The sequence below is a fragment of the Plectropomus leopardus genome, chromosome 8 (genome assembly GCF_008729295.1).
Source record: "Plectropomus leopardus isolate mb chromosome 8, YSFRI_Pleo_2.0, whole genome shotgun sequence".
NCBI lineage: Eukaryota > Metazoa > Chordata > Actinopteri > Perciformes > Serranidae > Plectropomus > Plectropomus leopardus.
The window spans coordinates 16,003,508-16,024,959 of record NC_056470.1 but is presented as its reverse complement, the minus strand read 5'-3'; the positions used below and the strand labels follow the sequence as shown (position 1 = coordinate 16,024,959).

At 39.7% G+C, this 21,452-nt stretch overlaps 1 protein-coding gene across 1 annotated transcript; it reads right to left on the bottom strand.

Moving 5' to 3' along the window:
- Positions 1-520: 520 nt before the first annotated feature.
- On the bottom strand, positions 521-20,653 carry sort1b (sortilin 1b). Its single transcript, XM_042491507.1, has 20 exons — positions 20,059-20,653; positions 16,100-16,159; positions 15,801-15,874; positions 15,613-15,709; positions 15,361-15,522; positions 14,191-14,264; positions 13,070-13,119; positions 12,272-12,399; positions 10,872-11,016; positions 9,309-9,464; positions 8,812-8,918; positions 8,456-8,558; positions 8,098-8,269; positions 6,685-6,875; positions 6,385-6,574; positions 5,311-5,427; positions 4,465-4,573; positions 4,254-4,366; positions 3,938-4,070; positions 521-3,100 (listed from the first exon to the last, which is right to left on the bottom strand). Exons 1-20 carry the CDS (start codon positions 20,329-20,331, stop codon positions 3,086-3,088), a joined length of 2,469 nt encoding a protein of 822 aa, XP_042347441.1. The 5' UTR covers positions 20,332-20,653; the 3' UTR covers positions 521-3,085.
- Between the last annotated feature and the right edge of the window lie 799 nt (positions 20,654-21,452).

Here is a 21,452-nt window from a genome sequence, read left to right as displayed (position 1 = left end):
GTGTTTTGGTGGTCGATCCCTCTATAAACCGTGTGAAAATGTTGACTGACGTGCTGTGACAGAAACCACGGTGTTAATTACAAACTACGAACTGAAATGTTCGAATAAGGGGGCACCATGTATCAGTATGTGTGGTGGCATTCTTTAATTCTCTAACTAGAAAATAAATAAATTTGAAACAATATTTGCTTCTGATCAGGTTCCTTTCTTTATATTTATCAAAAACTTAATCCAACTTGATATAACAAATTCTTGGTCCTTGCGATTAGTCTCAAAAGACACAATGTCTCTCATCATCTTGAACGGTCTTAAAATAAAATTCCAAGTCGTCTTTTTCTGAGGCCGAGACAAGACTGAGTAAAAATTGCTAATGAGATGATACAGAGACATTTAAAAATCAGTGACTTGCAGGACATTAGTCAGCCACGGTGAGGCATTCAGCAATGCTGATTTTAGCTTTGTGCCATTTCCCAGGTTTGTATTTTTACCGTGCTGTAAAACAGGAATTGCAGGACAAAAATAGAGGAACATATGAATTTATTGGCAAACCCAAAGAAAATTGCCTCAAATATACAGAAGAAAGAAACATAGCAGATACAAAGATGTAACCTTGTATATTTACAGAACCATCACAATGACTTAATTTATACAGCAGTTTTAAACTGTAAGAAAAATATGTTACTTTCACTTAATGCAGTAAACCATCATAAAATAACTCGCTAAGTGTCTCCCAGTATAGCAGCTACATAATAACCCTGTATCCACTCTGTGTTTGAATTGAGTTGACTCTCTCGTCAAAACACCATTTATAATTATGCATCATGCCAAGACATGACAGAGAGAATAACCAGGTTATCGTAGGCTATTTTCTTCACAACGCTCTGTGGATTTAAATATTGAGAGTTAACATGCTGTTCAAAACACACACATGTCCGTCACCGCTCAATTCATCTTAGGCAACAAGTGCAACTTCGAGGTGTCTCTGACAAACTGGATGGAACTGGTTACACATTAGTTGATATAAATAATAATCAGTAAATAGATGCTGGCCACACATGGGGAGCATCATATCCTCACACCAGGCACTTGTATAACCACATCCAGTTCACTGCACTCTGAACCTGCAAATCACAAATAAATAAACCTGTATTAAAGCAACATATTTAACACAAGACAGACAAAAATTGTGCAATAAATGTTTACAAGAAGAAAAAAAAAGCCCTGTAAGACATGACGTGATAGACAGGACAGATTCGATCAGCGGCATTAGCCAAAAAAAACCATTTTCAAAATTTCAGCAGTTTGATTAGAAAGAAGAAAAACAGCAGTTTACTGTAAAATGAGAAACTTTCAATAACCATGTTGTTTTAGTGAATTTCCAAATACCAATTTAAAAAAGTCCAACAGCCATGTCTGTTAACTCTAATCGGCTACAGTGTTAATTATGCTATACAACATTTACATTAGGGACTGTTTTTTATTTATGAGAGGGGAGAGGGTGGTGCAAAATGGGGGCACTTCAGATTATTTTTTAAGCACTGAGGAGGGAGTTATGTATTTTAATTTGGCTTAAGGAAGGGCCATTCAACTTTACATGGTTGCATTTTGTATTTCTTTTCAATACCGTGAGAACCGCAAAACCCACGAGTGAGTTTTAAATCCAAGTTTACTTTAAAATTCTCCAAAATTACACTATTTAAAAAGAAGCAAAAAAGCAAAGTTGCACCCCAGCCACCCCCTGCCCTAATAAATTAAGCACAGTCCCTGATTGAATAGTTTTTAGCATTGCTACTGTGCTTCTGTCAACAAACCATATCGAAGTTTTCTGAATCTGATGTAAAAATATCTGTGGATATTTACTATCAAACTATTATTAATGTCATTTCCGAACATCTTCAAACTGCAATTTGTTACATGAATTCAAAGATTTGTTAGTACAAAAACTGCTCAGATGATTATAAACACGACTCGTGTATGACTACAGTGATTATTACAGTCTTAATCATTAGGTCACATTTAGGAAAAACTACAAACTCTAAGCTTACAAAGGACCTTGTGCTTTGGGCAGTTAGAACTGCAGACGCGTTTTTGAACAAACCCTGTCTTTAAACAGACACACTTCACCATCCTGTACATTGATGCATTTGTGAATGTGTTTCACGCAGTCACATCTCCAATCATCAAACAGAGCAACTGGATACATTATTGTGCCATTAGGATTATTTAACATGCAAGAACAATATGCTGAACCTAAACATGTTATTGCTGTCAAACCTTTTGCAAAAGGACATTTGCACTCGCATTTTATTACTTCAACTGTGGATCTTAAAGCCACAGAGTAAAACGTATGCAGGCTTGTATTCCAAATACACACAGGGGATTTCACAAATCAGCACCCAGAGAGGAGGAGAGGGCCGAAAAACCTCAAATTTACACACTCTCGGCCATCTGGGGCTCACTTTTTAACTAACAAATACTTTGTTCAAAGTAGGGATTAAGACTCAAATGGTTTGGGACAGTTCTTAACCAGCTACCAACAGCAACCTTTTTAACGCCTACCAAATTGATACCATGTCAAAAATGGCAAAGGAAAAGGTTTATGTACAAGTGCACGAGAAAAAGGACACAGATCTTCAACAGAGGTGAGAAGTATTTCCAGGAGCACTCCCAGCTGATGGGAGAGGCAGGACCCGTAATGCAATGGTGGTGGATTTACACAACTAGCTTTTCTTCGAAACCAAAAAAACTCTGTCAGCAGTTCAAATTACTGCGCCAGTTCTTCGTTCCCTAAAATAAATAACTTGGAGACTCGAACTCAATCAACAGAATCAACAACTGAAGCACGACACTACAAGACCTCCTTCCTCCTCAGCTGCGGCATTATCCCAGGAAGTCTCCGTACATTCATTATACTTCATAGATGACAGCAGAGTGACGCAGACTCTTTCGTCTGGTAGCTGGGGCCAAAGTTCATACTAGAAGGTGAAAGGAAGAAGTAGCTGGAGACAAAAGAGAGACGGGAGCAGCGTCGGGCCATGGGATGAGCTGGAAACCTGCTGCTCTGTTGCAGGACAGGTTGTTCCTGCTATTCCAGCAGGTCCTGTGACAAGAACAAGACAAGAAAATGAAATACAGATGAAGCCTGAGACAACACGAGTGAGCAAACACGAAGGCATTATGGTTTTGTTTACATACTGACTCAGTTACACAAGAGGCCTGGCTGCAGGTGAATTCAGGTCATAACTTTGTAGCAACAATGTTCTGAGTAAAAAAGCAAAGCCAGCGTATTGTTGGGTCTTTGTTGTGGCAGTATTGAGGGAATCTCCGCATAAAACGGTTTGGTCATGATGTGTATGTCGCCTGACAAGTAACCACGAACTGCAGTACAGAAATGCCAAAGAGAGCACTGAGAAAACAATTCACATTTAGAGAAAAAGTAACAGCTGGTATCTCGTCATTATTGTACGCTATATTATGTTGCTCTCTTTTCTACTCCTTCAGCAGGTGGTGGGCCTGTACAGTAGGAGTGCACAGTGGGGCAGCGAGGATTCACCACTGTAGGGTCCTAAATGTTTAATAGGTTGATGAATGAGGCTCATGACATGCAAAAGTCCCAACTCTACATCTGGACTTGGATCAAACAACAATATAATGTGTACAGGTGACAGCACGTCAAAGTTTCTAGGTTTCAGTCAACAGTGGAAATTATTCTCTGCTCTTCACAACAATGATTCAAGTATTTTGTCTTTGGGTTCAGGGTTTGTTGCAGATTATTCGATCTGGTTTGGCTGTTGTCAAACTGCTTTATTTCTCTGAATTTCTACATGAATTTGGTTTTAAGTGAAAAACCCTCTGTGGCCCAGTCTTAGAAGAAAAACACGGTGCCCATATTTCTATCTTAGCCAGAGTGTGAGGGAAGAAAATGTATCCACTGTACCTCATCTGAGTCTTCGTGAAACTCTATCTTGCCATTTTGTGTAGTATGGTTGGTCTCCAGCGGGTCGTCCATCTCATCAACAGCGTTGTCCTCGACGTGCTGCTGCAGAACCGAGTACCTGTGAACCAAGAACCTGTCGGACGCACATGAAAAATACCGTTGAGTCACTTTAAATCATCAGAAAAATACAAAATAACAATGCAACGAAGGACAGTAAAAGAAGAGTGTTTACACAGTTACAAAAATACAGTTTGCCGTCCTGGACATGCGTTGGTTCTGAACTGGACTATTCACGAGTGCAGAAAGATACACTGACCTGCCCCCACAGACGTATTTCTTGACGAAGACGACCCCGGCTGCAACGCTCAGTAGCATGACAATGCAGACTGTTATCACGATGGGTACAGACTTAGAGGAGCGAGTGTCTACCTGTAAAAATAACAGCAGACAACAAAAGCTGGTAAAAGTGAAAGTGCAGGAACAGATAAACTGTACACATACAGCATAAATAAAACCAAGGTACCGACCAGGAGTTCAGGGCCCACCAGGTCGCTCACGCATCTCTTGCTAAGGTCGATCTCTTTACGTTCTGGCATGTTTCCTCCCTCACATTTGTCTCCAGGGATTTTCCTGTAACTGTGGACAAATGACACATCGAGTGAATGATAGTAAGTCTGAGGTCTGACTGATAGATTTTTTTTTTAAAAAGTATATTTGTTTTGACTCTTTAAAATGCAGCTGAGTCAAGAGTGAATATTTATTCTACTGAGTTTTATTTTATTCATCATCATTAAATATATATAAATATAACCCTACCTGATGGACATACCGGATTAATTGGATTGTCGTTACCTTTTGTGTAACAATTATTCATTTTTTCAGTCTGCGTGCGGTCAAGCAAACATGGTTTTGCAAACACTTCCTTTGTTTTACAGTCAGCATTTACTCTTCCTCAGTGAAAACGCAAGACTCACTCTCGCCCTCATCTGCTTCCTCTGACTGATCTCTGCATGACAGATACTTCCTCATTCTCATCATTTGTCTTCTTCTCCGACAAACTCTGAGAAGCACCCTCTGAAACTCTCTCCACCATAAAATGTGGCAGGATTGATGGCCTTGTACAATATATGTTTTACGCATGAACTGTTTTAATATTATTGTTGATTTACTGAATACAAAGAAACGGACTGCAAAGAAATCACAATTATCTAATGCCATTAATGTAAAAGGAACCTTTTATTACCTATCACTGTTAAGATTCAAAACAAATGACAAAATATTGTCTTCAGTACTTTGTAAATGTTAAAAAATAAACCAACAATAGTGGCTTGCAGAGATCTGTTGAAGAGATCTGGCTGAAGCTTGAGGCTTACCCGCTGGTCTGTAGTTGCTCCTCTTTGCCGTGCAGACAGAACTCCAGCACTTTGCCTTTCAGGTCCGGCTGCTCCACACACTCCGAGCTGTTCTCTTTGCGGTAGTATCCAAAGTCACTGCAAAGAGTCGGAAGATGTCAGGATGGTCAGCAAGAAAGGAAGAAACTAGCGTATACTTGCTCTTGCTTATTCTGTAACTGACCATTTGTTTAACTCAGTACTTCCACTTTTTTAGTTACAATTCATTTGTTTTACTTGATGGAAAAATTTCATGCTTCAAAGTGCATCCATTACAGAGTGAACATTTGCATGAACAACTTTTTACATTAGCTTAAGTGGGCCTTTACACCAGTAATCTCACTGTCAATAAAAAGCCCATTACAGTCAGTTAGCAGTACTTCTATCTCAGCAAGTAGAAATTATTATTAGTCAGAATGCAAACTAAATAAATATAATAGATGATTGAATTTACTGCTAATGGATAATATTCTCCCACAATGCAATGTACAAAGGCAATAGAGGAGCTAGTAAAAGCTAAAAAAAATAAATAAATAACATTCATTTTGGATGGCCAAAAAGATTTAAAAAGGTATCAAATCTGAAGAAAGACATTTTGCTTCTGTTGGTGAGTGTTGAGTCATAAACTAAAAGACCTATCTTCTTTTCATTAATTTTTCATGTGTGTTTAACAGCAAAATGAATAACAACGGAGCACAAATTAATTATTTATATAGTGCACGAGCCTTGGTGTTACATAAGCAGCAGGAGCGTTCTAGTCATTCATTCATTCGTGTTGTTTAATTTCTGTGATTTGTGTGACAGTGCTGTGTTACATTTTATTTCAATAACTCCAAATAATACAGTATCTTACAATGAATGTACAAATAACGCAGGAATGAGGGAGCAAGTTTGAATGTTGTGTTTACTACCGGTAACCGACACTTCCTGCATACTATACCTTTAAGTATTTTTATTTGATGTTGTATACTACCTGCAAAAACAGACAACTGCGTGTAGCATATACTGTGTTTATATAGTATTCAATAAGGATTCGGGACACAGGGAGTGTCTTACCACAGGAAGTCATCCAGGGTGCACGGGCAGGGGGTTGGCTGGGTGTTGACCTCATAATCGCGTCCGTTCCAGCAAACAGAGTCCTTCCTGAGACGCAGGAACTTCTCTTTGTAGCCCAGCATGCAGCCATCGTTGGGGTCACTGATGTCATCAGAGTGGGCCAACCACTGTACATAGTCCTTGTCCTCACCTAACAATATCAATGTTTGAACTCTGTTTATGTATAATCTCAGACCATATGACTAAATACTGCGTTTAGGTCAGTTTTGTTGTATTAAACACAATTCTCACGTCACTCACAGTCTCTGGTGAGAAGATCCCTGAAGTCGATGGTGGTGGAGATCCAGTACTGGCTGAGGAGGGATTCTCTGTAGCCCCAGATACTGACATTCATGGAGCGAGCTCCAGGCTCTGATGCCAGCCCAGTAAAGTAGATCGGCTCCTGGGTAAAGGTGTAAACACCCCAGCACTGACCTTCATCAGTAGAGAATCTGTCAGGACATTGAAGAATGTGCAAACATTAGCATAACCCCAAAAAACATTGAAGAGAAGCAACAGCATGTAAAAGGGAGCTGTACAGCATGCAAATCAAAATAAATTCAAAATACATAAAATAAAATAAAATAAAATTAGACTAAAGGCATCACCAAATACATACTCCAAACAAACTGTTGCTGCTTCAAATGAGGTCATGTTTGTTGTGTTTATCAGAGGAGTCCATATGATTGCTTAGCTCTTGTAGTATTCACAAATTCAAAAGTGGAAATTTTCTGGAAGCTCACAGGTTGTAACGTGTTTGCTGACATTTTGAGAAATAACGGAGGCCATGGCAGTTCAGTTTTTAGCGAATGATAAGTTAAAATATTGACATTTTCGTCGTATAGTTTTTTTTTCAGAATTCTACAATGTCTGATTAAAATGTTGATATTCCCAACAGCCTCATCTTTTTGCTCTGTTACGTCTTTGCATTTACTGCATTATATTACCAGCTCGTTAGCTTGCTAAACTGTTGATGACGACGGTCGCAAGTGAATGGCGGCGGTGTTTGCTAAATGTATTTAGCATATTTAAAAACAAAGCTACAAAGTGCCTTACGATAAAAACAATTATAAAACTAGAAAACTGAATCAATTATTCAAATAGTAACAGTAAATACCATCAGAATCAAAAAGCGATAAAAGTGAGTTCCACAGATGAGGGACCTGGACAACAAAACCTCAGTCACCTTTAGTGACCTGTCAACATTTTGAAATCATTAGCAGAGCCAGCTGGAGGCAGACAACCAATACAACACTGTGCATTTTGTGCAAACTTCTTTCCATGTTTTCAATTCAATTTTATTTATAAGGCTCAATATCACAAATCACAGTTTGCCTCAGAGGGCTCTACAGCATATTTCCCTCTATTCTCAGACCCTCTCAGCGGATAAGGAAACCCCTTTAACAGGTAAAAATGGTAGAAACCTCAAGAAAAGCAACTGAGGAGGAATTCTTCTCCCAGGACGTACATTATAAAAACGGGTTTATTTGACATATGTGTGTTGCGACTGAATGTGTATGTCTGGCTTTTATGTTGCACAGTAGCAGGACAGAGTCCAAAGCAAATATCCATATAGGGGCAATATAAGTATATCTTACCTTATCAAACGTGCAATAGATTTTGTGTTTTAACCACAAGCTCACAAGTTCCACTTAAAGGCAGCACGTAACTCACTTGATCTTGTTGATGGGTTGAGTGGGGGTGTGCTCCACAGCAACCAGGAGCCCTCCAGAGTCCAGAATAGCGTAGTGATGGGGCCCATCGAGGGCTTTCATCCAGGTATAACCCCCATCATCAGACACATACACATCAGGCTTCATCACGGAGATGGCATCTCCAACACTCCCTGATGAGATTCACCGAAATGGTCACATGGCAAAAAAAAACTCTTAAATGACTCCTGGGTTACATATATTTAGCTAATATCATTTGTTCTGTAAGCCGGTGGACTAAACTGAACAGAACTGAATATACAATATACTTGGACAATTGTTTAAAAACACTTGTTTGAAAGCTCTGAATTTATATTTACCGTGAGCTAAGATGAGACCAACAGCATTTGGTTCAGACAGAGGCAGCACGGGGACGTTCAGCCTCATGGCGATACTGTAGGCTGCGTGGATGTGGAGAGTGCACTGTGGACACAAACACAGGCAGAATTTGGTATCTGACTGTTTATAGTACCAACACTGTGAGAGGCGAAAAGAATCATCAAAAATAACAAAAACTGCCTCAATACGTACATTGTATTTGGCTTTTTTGGCACTGCAATCCAAAAGTTAATCACAAACATTATCTATTTATCAAAGTACACTGTTCCCATGGAGATCCCATGATCAACTTTCTATATTTAACTCTTGTCAAGACACACCATTTTCCTCTTTTTACCTTGTCAGGGTCTTTGGCTGTAGCATCACACTTGGTGTTGGCGGGTTTCCGCAGAGGAACCCATTCCCCTCCTTGATCGAAGGACACGACAGACTGCACAGAGCTATCTGGAACAGCAAGACAAGGACACCATAATGACAGGGATCCTTAAAGAGACAGTTCACCCCAAAATCAGAAATACACATCCTTAACTAAGCAGGAGTAAGCCCTTGCAATAATCACTTTATCACAGAATGGTCATGTAGAGGAGTTGAGGAGAGAGAAAGGGAAGGCTAAAATATAAGAAGCTGGTGATGTGTTTTTTCTGGTGAGGCGTCTGCCAGCCGCATCAGAAAAACACAGAGTCTAACACTGAACAGCTAATTAAATATTTACTTAACGCCCTCCCTCCGGTATGCAAGGGAGAAGTCATATGTGTATGTTTTTCTGAGGGGAATTTGAGAACGGGCATGTGTTGCTATTCCTTTATATAAGCACAGGCACATGAATAGAGCTACCTTCAGCAAGGACACTGGTGATGAAAACTCCTCGCAGGGAGGTGACGTTAGTGAAGTCTGTATCGCCCCCCGTGGTGGTGTAAAGGTGGCGCTCCAGTGACTTGGAGTACACACTGCCCCGGTCATCTGATACATAAATGGTGCCAAATCCCGTATCTGTGGATGAAGAAAAGGAAAACAGTAATTCACACATACTAGAGAGAGAGAATTGAGATTCGGGTTATATGGCCAAAAGTACGTGTCTGTAACTCTGTTTTTCTTTTTTTTGTCATTATTGTTTATGTAGCCAAACACACAGCCTCTTAGTCTTAGATATTTTTACTGCTTTGCTATCAAACTCATTTTCTGAGGTGCTGCTGTAGAAATGATCATGGGTGCAACTTCCAGTGAGAGAGCAGAAGCAGCAGTGAGCTTGTTAGTCCCATTGACTTTCTATGGTTAGTCCCAGTGGCTTTAGTTCCCATTGCCTACCTACAAAGGATTAGGTTACCACTTGTTCTGTAAAATACAGGATGGTCCTATATTGTAAAATAAAATGCACTATGCCTTACTGAATCATCACGGGACGCTATTTGTCCCAAATTTCCATGCACACCCTACCCTTGAAATGGCGTGTGCAATAATAAAACCAAAAGAGTTTCGAGAGCGGAGAAGTATTAAATCAGAATTTGTGGAAGAGAAGGACACCTAGAACGACAGGTCTGTCCTTTAACAACAGAACATGATACCCCTGTCTGTCCCTGTCTGTCCCTGTCTGTCCCTGTCTGACTGAATTCTCAGCCTACATTAGAAAATCGCCTGTTATTAAATTAACTCAGCAGCATACCTTGAATTACGGTATGTGTTTAACATCATCTAGAATGAGAATGTGTTACTGATTTACTGTACTTCTTTCTAATCATACTGTATAAAAAAATGAATGCCTAAAATGATTAACTAATTTATGTCAGCGATATTAATGAAGTCTGCTGCTAAAATCAATGTTATGTTTAACTAAATAGAACTCCACCTCAGTAAATCAGCAGTTATGAAAATGTGTAAACTGTGTCATAGCGGCAGATGAGTAGAGCAGCGTCTGGGAAACGTCACATTTAATCACTTTACATAAATTAATACCATTGTGTTAAATGTTCATAAAATGTGTTTGTGTCTGTTTATGAGTCTAAGGAATCATAAATCATCTTTTAGAAGGAGTAGATGCCTACTGTTACTACAATCTTGCCTGTTAAATTCATCAATATGTTAACATAGCAAGGCAAGCTTATCAGTAACAAGCTTGGTTAAAAAAGTAAACCACCAATGCTTTGAGACGGCCATCAGAGATGACAGCGGTATGATCATGTTATCCCGTCTGTGGCGTATCAGGTAGTGTGTTCCACATGATTTATTTCCCAATCACACTGCTAATGAGGCTTGGCGTAATACGTTATTGGATACCGCCGATTCAAGGTCAGTAACAGTACACGCTATGAGCTGCACCCATATTTCACGCGATCATGGGGGCTGGGAAAAAGGTGGATACCATAAGAAAAGCAAACAGTTGATGTTTCTGTCTAGACTGACCTCCTGGCTCGTCAACATGCATGAAGACCATGTCATCATTTGCTCCCAGGATGGAGTAGAACTGCTCGTGACCGACAGGGGGGAGCTGGGCCATGTTCCACGTCTCACCGTGGTCCACCGACACATGGATCATCCTCAGGGTGCCCTGCAGAGAGAGAGGCGGGAAAGAAAGAAAGATTGTTTGTAACTTCCATTTATAAAATTAGGAAAAGGAACGGAAACGTGTCACAAGAGCAACATGTTTTGAGTGTAACAATATTCAAATGAGCTTGCATGGAGCTAACATTTGGTACACTATTCATAGATATGTACTAAGAATGTCTGAAATAACCGGTTTTGCCATAAACGTAGTCACATAACATCAGGGTTTCATAACCATAAGAATTATAGCTGCGATATCTATCTGACATCTGTTGGAGGAACTGAAACTTCAGAAAAGGAAAACTAGCTATCAGACACCAGATTTCACTTTTTGAAATCTTTGCTACATGCCAGACCAGTAAAAAAGGTGTTCTTCAACTCCCTCCTGATCTGCAGAGGACTGTGGGAGGGACTTTCATTTTCTGTCTGTCTGCCTGTGTAGCCTATTTCCTTTTAATCAATAGAAATGATTTTTAAGCAGCCAAATGTTACACTATAAAAACTGACATTTTTAATCAGGAAAAATGATTGTTATTACATATAATAATTGATTGTGTGGCTAACAATCAGGAATTGTGAAACCATGTCATTTTCTCTTTCAATAATCATGATATTGAAGTCTTACGGTGACATGTCTCACACCTCTTCCTAACATACAGCAGGCGACCAAAGCTGAGGGAGTGCCAAAAAAGTGTTCAGATATACAACAAGCGACAAACACATTCAGGGAGCCTTTTGTGTCCTGAGCGAGGGTGAACAACCGCTTGCTGTTGCTCTGAAAATAGGCCAGAGGGGCAAGCCGTTTTTCTAAGTGAGACGCCGCTTAGCCTGTTTGCTGATGCCAGGAGCATGTAGGACATCTTCACACTGTCTGATCTTCACTCACTTGTTCCCAGATAGGGACAGGTGTAATCCATGCTGACTCTTTTATGATTTTTCAAAGCTCTACCATAACACTGTCAGACTCATTATGAAAAGTAAAAAAAGTTTCACAATCAGGGCTGCAGAAGCAGAAACATCACATTTGTTCCACACATTCACCTTCTTTGTCAAAACCTGAAGTCTACATTACCCACAATGCAACTCGACTGCAGACAGTTTGGCTGGACATATGACATATGTCACCTCACAACAGCAAACTGCATTTCAAATGGAATATGTTTTACAATCACAAAGATCTAAACAATCAGCATATTTGCCTCTGAATGCCTGCTCATGTTTCTGTATCTGCAAGTGATTTGGATCTCCTGTGTACTGACCTTGCCCGTCATTATAGACGCAAAGAGGAAGCGTCCACCCAGGCCGAAGGAGTAGACCTTTGTGGCAATAGTCTTGATGGTTTTACCGTAGTCTGTCGTCCTCTTCAGTTCCAGCATTCCCCGATCAACTGAAGAAAAGGGTACAACAAGAAAAGTGTAATTAACAGTTCTATGAAGCATTTAAGAGGAAAATGAGATAATACCATGAACATTTTGATACTGTGTATTTTTATTTATTTGTAATCCAATCCAAATCCAGTTAATCAAAGGAAAACAAAGGCCTCAATAAAAACATGTAGACACTCATCTTTTAAAGGTATACTAAGCAGGATTTCCTTCAAAAACAATCTAATTTCTCTCAGTTGCCACCTATGACCTATTAGAAGTGCGTGACAGAGTATTTATCTACAGAGACTCTGCCCTCTGCCTGTATTTTCTTATTTTCTCCTTGGCTTGCTGTGTTTGGGATGTTTATGGGCACCGCGCGCAGGTGAGGTAGAGACCAGGTACTCAACCATGCAAAGTCCCAGAGGAGGCTATGAATAATCGCATATGCAGCACAGAAAAACACAAATATAAAACGCTAAGTGGACAAATCTCGGGTTGGCTTTCACTTTTTGTTTGTTTGTTTACAAACAGTGAGAAACAAATCCTGCATTGTACACCTTTCCTCTAAACTGTCTTTACAGACATCATCTTCCATGTAACACTCCTCATTAATCTCCATGTTCATACACAACACTCGTAGTTCATGCTTATTTTTAATCTAAGGTTTTGTGTTACGAAGGGATCACTTACCGCAGGATCCATTATGGCTGGCTGTAAAGAAGATGCTATTCTTCCTTCCCCTAGAATCAGAGTGAAAATCACCAAGAATGTTCAGATAAACACACACATTTTGAATCCACAGAGTCGAGGATATGTGAGCAGAATAGATGTAGGCTGCTTTGTTGATGAGGATGTGACAGCTCTCAGCGAGCTCACACACCCCAATAAACCACAAAACCAGGATGGAAGAAATCTGCATTTTTTATATATATATATATATATATATATATATTCTCCATCTTTTTCCAAAGTAGGTTGTGCATCATTGTGAAAGTAGGCATCATATGGCATGCTTATCAAATTCAACCAGCACACAGCCGTGCCCTGCCTAAATATTTACTGTCTTTTGAGTGTTGTGCTTTGACTACAGAAAGCTCCTGCTCCAGATAAGAATGACCCATTTTCCTGGAACCTGATCAGACGAGCGTCTTTGGGATAGTCATAAAAGGTTTCAGGAGGAATGCTTGGTACAAGGAGACATTGCATTAACAAGGTTTAAAAAGAAATTTAGAGCAGCCAAGGTTACTAAGTGACTCATACCAGGAAGTGGCTCAAAACAAAAAAAGTGCTGCAAGGGCTTGGCAACAACAGAGCTAGTCAAACAGCCACTGACTGCAGTGCAATGCAGTTTTACTGCCTGTTTAGCAAAGGTGGAGCAACAATAAACATCTTGGGAGGAAAAACTATGAGCATGTTTGTCTCATGTTATTTAAGGTTATAAACATCTTACATCTATCAGAGAGGGAGAGCAAGTTAGCATAACTGTGGAGGAGTTACAACATGATTTGCTTTGTTTTAATAATGGATATAGCACAGTAAATAGAGACTGAACTCCACTGGTTTTAACTACCTGTAATAATTAGCCTGCTGGAGGAACTAAAACCAAAGCAAAGGACGACTGACTAACGGAAACCACATATCACTTCTGCAAATCTTTGTTACAGGCCAGAACAATAACAGTGGCGTGATCTCACTGAATAAATGTGTTTCCCTAAATCACAGACACTTGGGGATAATAAATAAAACTGCTGTTTGTTTACTGAGCACCTGACAAAGGTGCTAACGCTAATATTTGCTCTCTTGTCTCTTACCATCTCACAAGACACACCATGTCGTGGATCTTTTTCCAGCTGCTGCCCAAATCTTCAGACAGCCACAGCTCATACTGGGTAGAGGAAAAAAAGACGTATTATTAATGATGAACTCATGGGTCAACTGCAATGGCACCAGTGTTTACACAGGTCACACAACAATGTGCTAGAGCTGCCCAGAAACACCATAACCATGTTAATAAATGTACGCTGTGCAAACAAATGGCTGACCAGCGGCAGTTATCTTGCTATGTTGGAGTGAAATGTTGGCCTCTGCTTAAGAATTTTTCACAACAAAGCATGAAAAAGGTTGCTTGCCCTCTTGAGTTAATTACAAATTTACAATTACTTATTCAGGGTTTCTACAGCTTAAAGCATGTTAGATTTATGACGTTTTATGCAAATTTGGGACCAAATGAAAAATGACCAACCTTTAAGATAAAAACAGACATCAGTTACCTGAGAATAGGGACAGTTTAGCCCAAATGTTTGAAATAAACATGACTTTTTTGGGAAATACCTGCCATTTGTTGGCAGCTTTTTGGCAATTATGTGTTTCTCACTCTGCATGTGGGATTTCGCAATTTTGATATTACTTACTGCAGCACCTATCATTAATGTTACTGAATGCACCTGTGCTTTTTCCACTATGACTTGCAAAAATGTCTAGTGTGAAAAAGGTCTATAGCCAGTTTTCGTTGAATTTGCATTTCCCGTGTTGTCCAGGGAACAGTGAGAGCTGACAGACAGTGGATCCTCTGTTCTGAGCATCCCAGCCAGAACACAAAATATAAATGTTGTTTATTCTGCTATCCTGATCTGTGTGAAGTTAATGTGAGAGGCATTCAGTAAATTGTTTTTAAAAAGTATTATTTTGAGACTTTGTCTCAAAATAATACTATAATACTATAATACTAAATCCTACTTCCCTATCTCAGCATTCTTAAAACTTAAATGAAGGTATTTAATGCTATCTAAGGCCTTTATTTTAAAATAACAAATTCAATGCCTTTTAAGACTTCAAGGATCTACAGGAACCCTGTAATAACTTATCTGGGCTACCAACAGGCGCAGAACTGGAGTTTTTTAGTTTATGGAGATGAGTCAACTTACATCCAAACTGGTTTCTTTCCAAACATAATTTTTAGCTCTTCATCATTCGATACTTACGCTGTTGCTGAGGACCAGCAGCACATTGGAGTTCTCAGGGTTGTATGTCATTTGCATGAGGGGGAGGAAGGGCAGGTCCTTGGGGGTGAAACTCTTTCCAAAGTCATCTGAGACAAAGATCCGAGAGGCATGACCTCCGGAGACTTCTCCTGTCAGGATCACCTACAAGCAGAGTCCAAAATTCCAACTGTTGAAACTACTGAACGCATTTACTACAAGAGCGCTACATTTGTTGACAAGAACATGACTCACTTTCCCAAAGTTCCCGATAGCGATGCCAAACTCTGATCGGATGAAGGTGTTGTTGATGAGGCTGGTGACATCCTCGAACGACTTCCCATAGTTCTCACTGGCAGATACATTTTTTTTTCTTTCAGTCAAATGAAATGCAAATCAAATGCAAACTTTGTGGTTTTTCCAACAGGTGAGATAAGACTTACCTTCGATAGAGTTTGGACTGGCCGAGTCTTAACATGAAGAAGGGCACCTGAAAAGTCGTCAAAGCCAGGATGACCTGCCGAGAGAAGAAGGTTCAGCTTGAGGAAAGTGGAGCACTGGATCATTTATTAATGTAAATGAGACCCTGATGTGAGGAAATTCATTATGTAATCTACGAAATTATTTGCAGGCAGACTACCCTGTCACTTTAACACACTTCACTCACTGAACAATCCAGCAAAGTTTGTCGTCTCACATCACAGAGGAGCAATACAGCATGAGAGAAGAATAAAACACTCACCCCTGTGCCAACTCCAACCCAGGCCAGTGACACAGACCCACTCAAGTCATTGAAGGAGTACTGGAAAAAAAAAAAACAGATGTAAAATACATTAGAAATATTAAAAATCCCAGCACAAGTTGAGGATGTCTACACAGCTTTGTGAATAACACTAAATTACGAGAAAAAAACTGAGTTCAGCTGACAAGAAAGGGTGAACTGCAGCCAAAACCTATTTCTGAATTTTGCCTCCAGACTGTATTTTTACTTTGACCGACATCGTGTTTGCCCTCACCATGTGGTCAATCAGAGATGACAAAGTGTAAACAGTGAAGCACCACTTATCAGGCCACACAAGCATTTCCGCAAGCTCAAGGCTCTGAGCCAACTGCTCTCAGCGCAGACTTGTGAATACAGCGACTGAGTACCACATTAAAAACTGAGGTCAAGAATCACACTTTCACTTTCACTCACTGTCGACAGTTTTGTGCAAATAAAGTCTATTGAGCAGTTTGCCTCGAAACAAAAAATAGCTTTGCTTTAATTTTCAGAGAGAGTTCAGCTGCCTGAGAAAAAGATCCCGAAACCCAAATCAGTAGCCCTCATTCCTAATAGGGCTGCAGTCAGTGTTGGAAATTATTATTTTTTTTTTTTTGTCTCCTGTCACTGTGGCTGGTGGATTCCAAAATCTACCAGCAACTCAACAGATTGCCATTGTCTTTTAAGAATAGTAAATGAAGCAAATCTAGCAGCTACTTATATATTTTACCAGTATTTGGCTGGTGGCTGCTTCTTATTTCCAGCCCTGAGTTTGCCAGATTGCCAGGGGCAAGTAAAATGCTGCGGTAGGTCACTGAATTGAGCAACTCACTTGCCTGATTGTGCACATGGTAAAAATAATTTAAGAAATCAATAACCGACAAAATGACCATTTGGAAATCAATTAGTCATGTTGTGTTACATTGAATTTGTGAATAAACTTACTTCTTCTACTAGTACTTACTCATTAAAACCTTATAATTTAAAACCAAACTTAAAGTGAAACTTATTTATGCTTTCTTTTAAGCCAGACTCATTACTAAGGTTTTTATGGAAAATGCATGTGTTTGAGAAGCACCGAGAAAACGACGGCATAAATGATTCTTGGATTATACTGGATAAGTTGCGTGAGAGTTTGTAAATGGATGTTTTGATATAGTTCTGCAGTTGGTCCCCAATTAATCAATATGTTCTCAGTTTTCCATGGAGACATGCGAAAAAAAGTTTAACCCACAAATTCAACATAACACAACATGACTCAGTAATATACGAATGGTAGTTTTATGGGTAAACTATTCCTTTAAACACAAGAGTTTTTTCCAGAGCTGATGATGGAAGTTGCTAAGGTGTGAGCCATCTCGCGAGAGAAAGTGAGAAAGTAGCAGCAGGAAAATACAAAGTTCATGAATTGCAGAGCAACTTGTCTTTCCATTCTTTTAAGGGTCATTGTAACTGATAATTATAATAATGGTTTAATATCCTGACACCGTGGCCGCTATATTTGCTTCAAACAAACAAGGTGCACATCTGAAGGACTTTTACAGGTGCTGGATCCAAAAATCGAACCAAAGCAAGAATCAAACAAAAGACCTGCACGCTATATTAAAAGCTCCTTGAACATTTTAACGTGCTACATTTTGATCTAGCAGAGACCTTCGTCGGGCATTTTCAAATCATCATTGCAAAGCAAGCAACATAAAGACACAAGCACATTCATCTCTCAGGTGATTGTGATCTGCTTAATTATCAGACAATCCACTCTCAGGCTGAGACAATCCGATCAGGCCAGTCAGACTAGATCTATGTTATCCAAGAACAATATCAAACAAGAATATACCAAATACAACACATCAAAAATTTACAAGTATATATCACAAATCATCCAAAAACATTTTTGCTATTTTTGGATGATTTGTGATATATAATTGTAACTTTTGATGTGTTGTACTGAGGATTTTGTATTTTTGATGTGTTATGTTCAGTATATTTTTGTATAATATTGGTGTCTTTTGTGGTGTCTGTGGGAGAGTCCGAGCGTGCCTGTCGGCTCTGCTCTGCCTGAGAGTGGACTGTCTCTCAATCAAGCAGATCAAAATCACCTGAGAGATAAATGTGCTTGTGTCTTTCTATCGCTTGCTCTGAAATTTACTAGGTGCTTTCATTACAGTGTGTGGATCTCTAGCTTAATTCTTGCTACATTTGCTTCACTCACCTGCCAAAAAAAAACAGCAGTAACCTACTGAGTGGCTGTTAGATCTTGGAATCCACCAGCCACAGTGGCAGGTGGAAAAAAAAGGTCATGTCCACCCTTGCGTAGTAACTTTAATCTTCAACCGTGTAAACACTCACAAACTGTTTAAGGCAGGTCTCTTTCAGCAGCTCATGCTGTAAGCAGCTCCAACACCAGTGGGACCTGCAACAGGAACCTCGAGGGGAATGACGCGGCTGAGCCTTTAGGAATTCAGTCAACTTTAGATTACCGGGCCAAGTATACAAAGACTGCAATGCAACGTTGGTCACATGGCAATGAGGAGCTAAGCAAATAAGCAGCACAGGTTTCTACTGAGGTCAGCTGCCTGTTTATTTTGAGGAGAGCATTGCATAGTTGCATAGATATTTTTATAAGCTGAATTAATTTGGGTGCTTTCACTTCCTGGGTTAAGTTTGCTCAAACAGAGAAATTTGGTGAGACCAAAATCAGCCTACTGTCCCTCCGAGAATTTAAGTGAAAGTAAAAACAAAATACTGTCGTCTGTCTGTATCCCAACAGACTTCCTGCTTGCTAACTGTTTCACTATGACACAAACAGCTTTTAATTACAAAATAACATCCACACAGTCAGTCACATGGATCCCACTGGGCATATTTCCTGTCTACACTGAGATTCACGCTCAGTGAGGCAAAGAAAAGTGGGATGCTGAAGTACAGAATACAGTTGCATCCTTGAGCAGAATCAGATATAGGTCATGGCCATAACTGGAGCATTTCAGAGGTAAACCAGTCTGGCAGCGCTTCAGTGGAGCCTACGTAGGTCTTAGGGCATGAAGAGAATGGGCGTTGTTACTGTTTCGCTACACTGTATTTCACTGCACCAAATATTAAAGAGAGGAAATCACAGCTGTCCAAAACAGGTCGCCAATAGGCAAGATGTTACCTTTAATGGCTGTTTGGACTTTGGTAAAGGTGTAGGAAGAGAGGACTTTGACTCTGTAAGTTGTTTTGATGTTTTAAATGCGTGTTTTTGCTTTAGGGACTGTTCATTATTTATGAGAGGGGAGAGGGTGGTGCAAAAATGTGAAGGCATGTCAAAAAAAATCTGCACCACAAAAAGTTATATTTAATCTAAATCTAAATCAATCATTCCATGTTTCATTTAAATTTGATCAAAAATAATCCATTTGCATGAACTAACCAGCGTGCATGTCAAGAGTGAAGCAATATCCTGAGTATTGCAACACTATATATTGCAATACATTGCGATTTATTACCTTTTTTCAATCGTACATTATGTTACCAGGGGGAAAAAAACAATATCTTTTTGATGATTAAGTTTCTCAGTTCACTCATTTTTAATTGCAAAAAAATGTATCCTGTAGACTGAATAAAGCAATTTCTTTACAAAGCTACCAAAGGTTTCATTTGTATTTGCAACATTAATAACTTTTCTAAGTTACGAAAATGGAATCCCTGGAGTCCCTGTATCGATACAATATGACCACATAAGATATCGCGATATGGTGCTATATCGTTTTTTTCCCCTGCTCTGTCTGTTATCCTGGGCTTCAGGGCTTACAGTTTCACGGAAAACAACCCATCAGGTGTCTGAGGTCACCGAATAGCTGATTAGGCCTGTTGGTGCACCTGGTTAGCACCTGCGCATCACCTTTTCTCGCTAATTGTCAGACGTGTGAAGAGTAACAGGACCTCAGCAGGTAACTTACACGGTGGGTGTTGCCGGTTAACTTGGTGTCAGATCCTTGCACAGCTTTGCACGAGTCGCCCTGCTCGGTGCTTCTTCGTCTCCTCTTGTGGTTTAGTGATGCCGACAGCCATGCCGGCAGAGACCTCTTCACGATGTTAGCAGCTTTCGCTTCAATGTTTGACTGCTTGGAAAAAAGCGACTGTCCGAGGGGTTTGCTTCTCTGCTGGAAATCTAAACCGGCTGTGAAAGTGAAGAGCCATAACAGCAGGATACAGCGCAGCCAAAGTCCCATCCTTGTTGCTGATGCCACTGGCGAAGAAAACAAAACAAAAAAACACCAAAAAAACAGTCTTTGTTTACCGGTCTTGACTGGAAATTGAAGGTCGCTACAGCTCTGCCGCGGATGACATCAACAAAACAGTAGTCCTCCTGACAGCGATTATTTCGGGCTTTGAAAACACGGAGCGCCCTCAAAGCTCCGGCCGTTTCCCCGCGCGGCAGCAGAAATTTTTAACAAAATGGCAAAATAAGTCGCAGTTTCGCAAATTATTTAACACTAATTATTCGTGCTGCAACTCCTTGGCCAGCATGATATCACTGTAACGATCACAAAATTGTGTCTCTAGGTCGTAATGCTCTATGCAGAGAGAAACAGCTGTGATTGGCTGGTCTTCTATTCTGGTCCACCTATCCGCTATTTTGATTGGTTTAAATTCTGAGAGGGCGGTGTCAGAAAAAGGAGCTGCATAATTAGCTGTCAAAGCCTGTCAAGATAGGTTGAGCGATACTATCATGTAACTCCACCAGCCTGAACTTAATTTAAAAATAAAAATAGCATTTTCAAGCTCCTGCTGGTTTTATTTGAGGGGTCAGTAATACTTATTTAAATATAGGTGATATTAAAGGTTGACAATGAAAATGCAGGCGCTGCAATAGCCGTGGAATTAATGATTTAGTGCTGCTTTATAATTAATTGTCTCAGCCCCATGAGTCCACACATCAGGCTCTGTCAGTCAAAGTTTATCACAAAGGTAAAATGTGAATTTCAGCACATGTGCATTTTTGTCATATGTTTGGGTTTTTTGTGTGATTTGTGTGTTCCCTTTTTTTCTCAGTGTCCAGGAAAATGAAACAACTTTTACACTATTTTGAACTTATCTCAATGTTTGCACTGCTAAATTATGATAATAGTTTATTAATGTTATAGTTTGGTTTTTTTTTGTATTTTTAGTTTATTTTGTAGACTAATAACACACAATTCACAGGTGTCATGGGGAAATATTTCCCATGTCCTCACATGAAAACCAACAGATGTCCCAAAAGCATGTGTGCTTTGAATTCAAAGGTGTGTTTTTCACTGTCGACTTTGTTTATAGGTGTGATGACTGTCTGATTCTATGTCATTTCAGTTTA

Coding starts and splice junctions, on each gene's coding strand:
- sort1b (XM_042491507.1), bottom strand. CDS start 20,331: ATGGGACTTTGGCTGCGCTGTATCCTGCTGTTATGGCTCTTCACTTTC. Junction 15,523..15,612: donor CTATCGGGAACTTTGGGAAA/GTGAGTCATGTT, acceptor CTCTGCTTGTAG/GTGATCCTGACAGGAGAAGT. Junction 8,559..8,811: donor CAGCCAAAGACCCTGACAAG/GTAAAAAGAGGA, acceptor TTGTGTCCACAG/TGCACTCTCCACATCCACGC.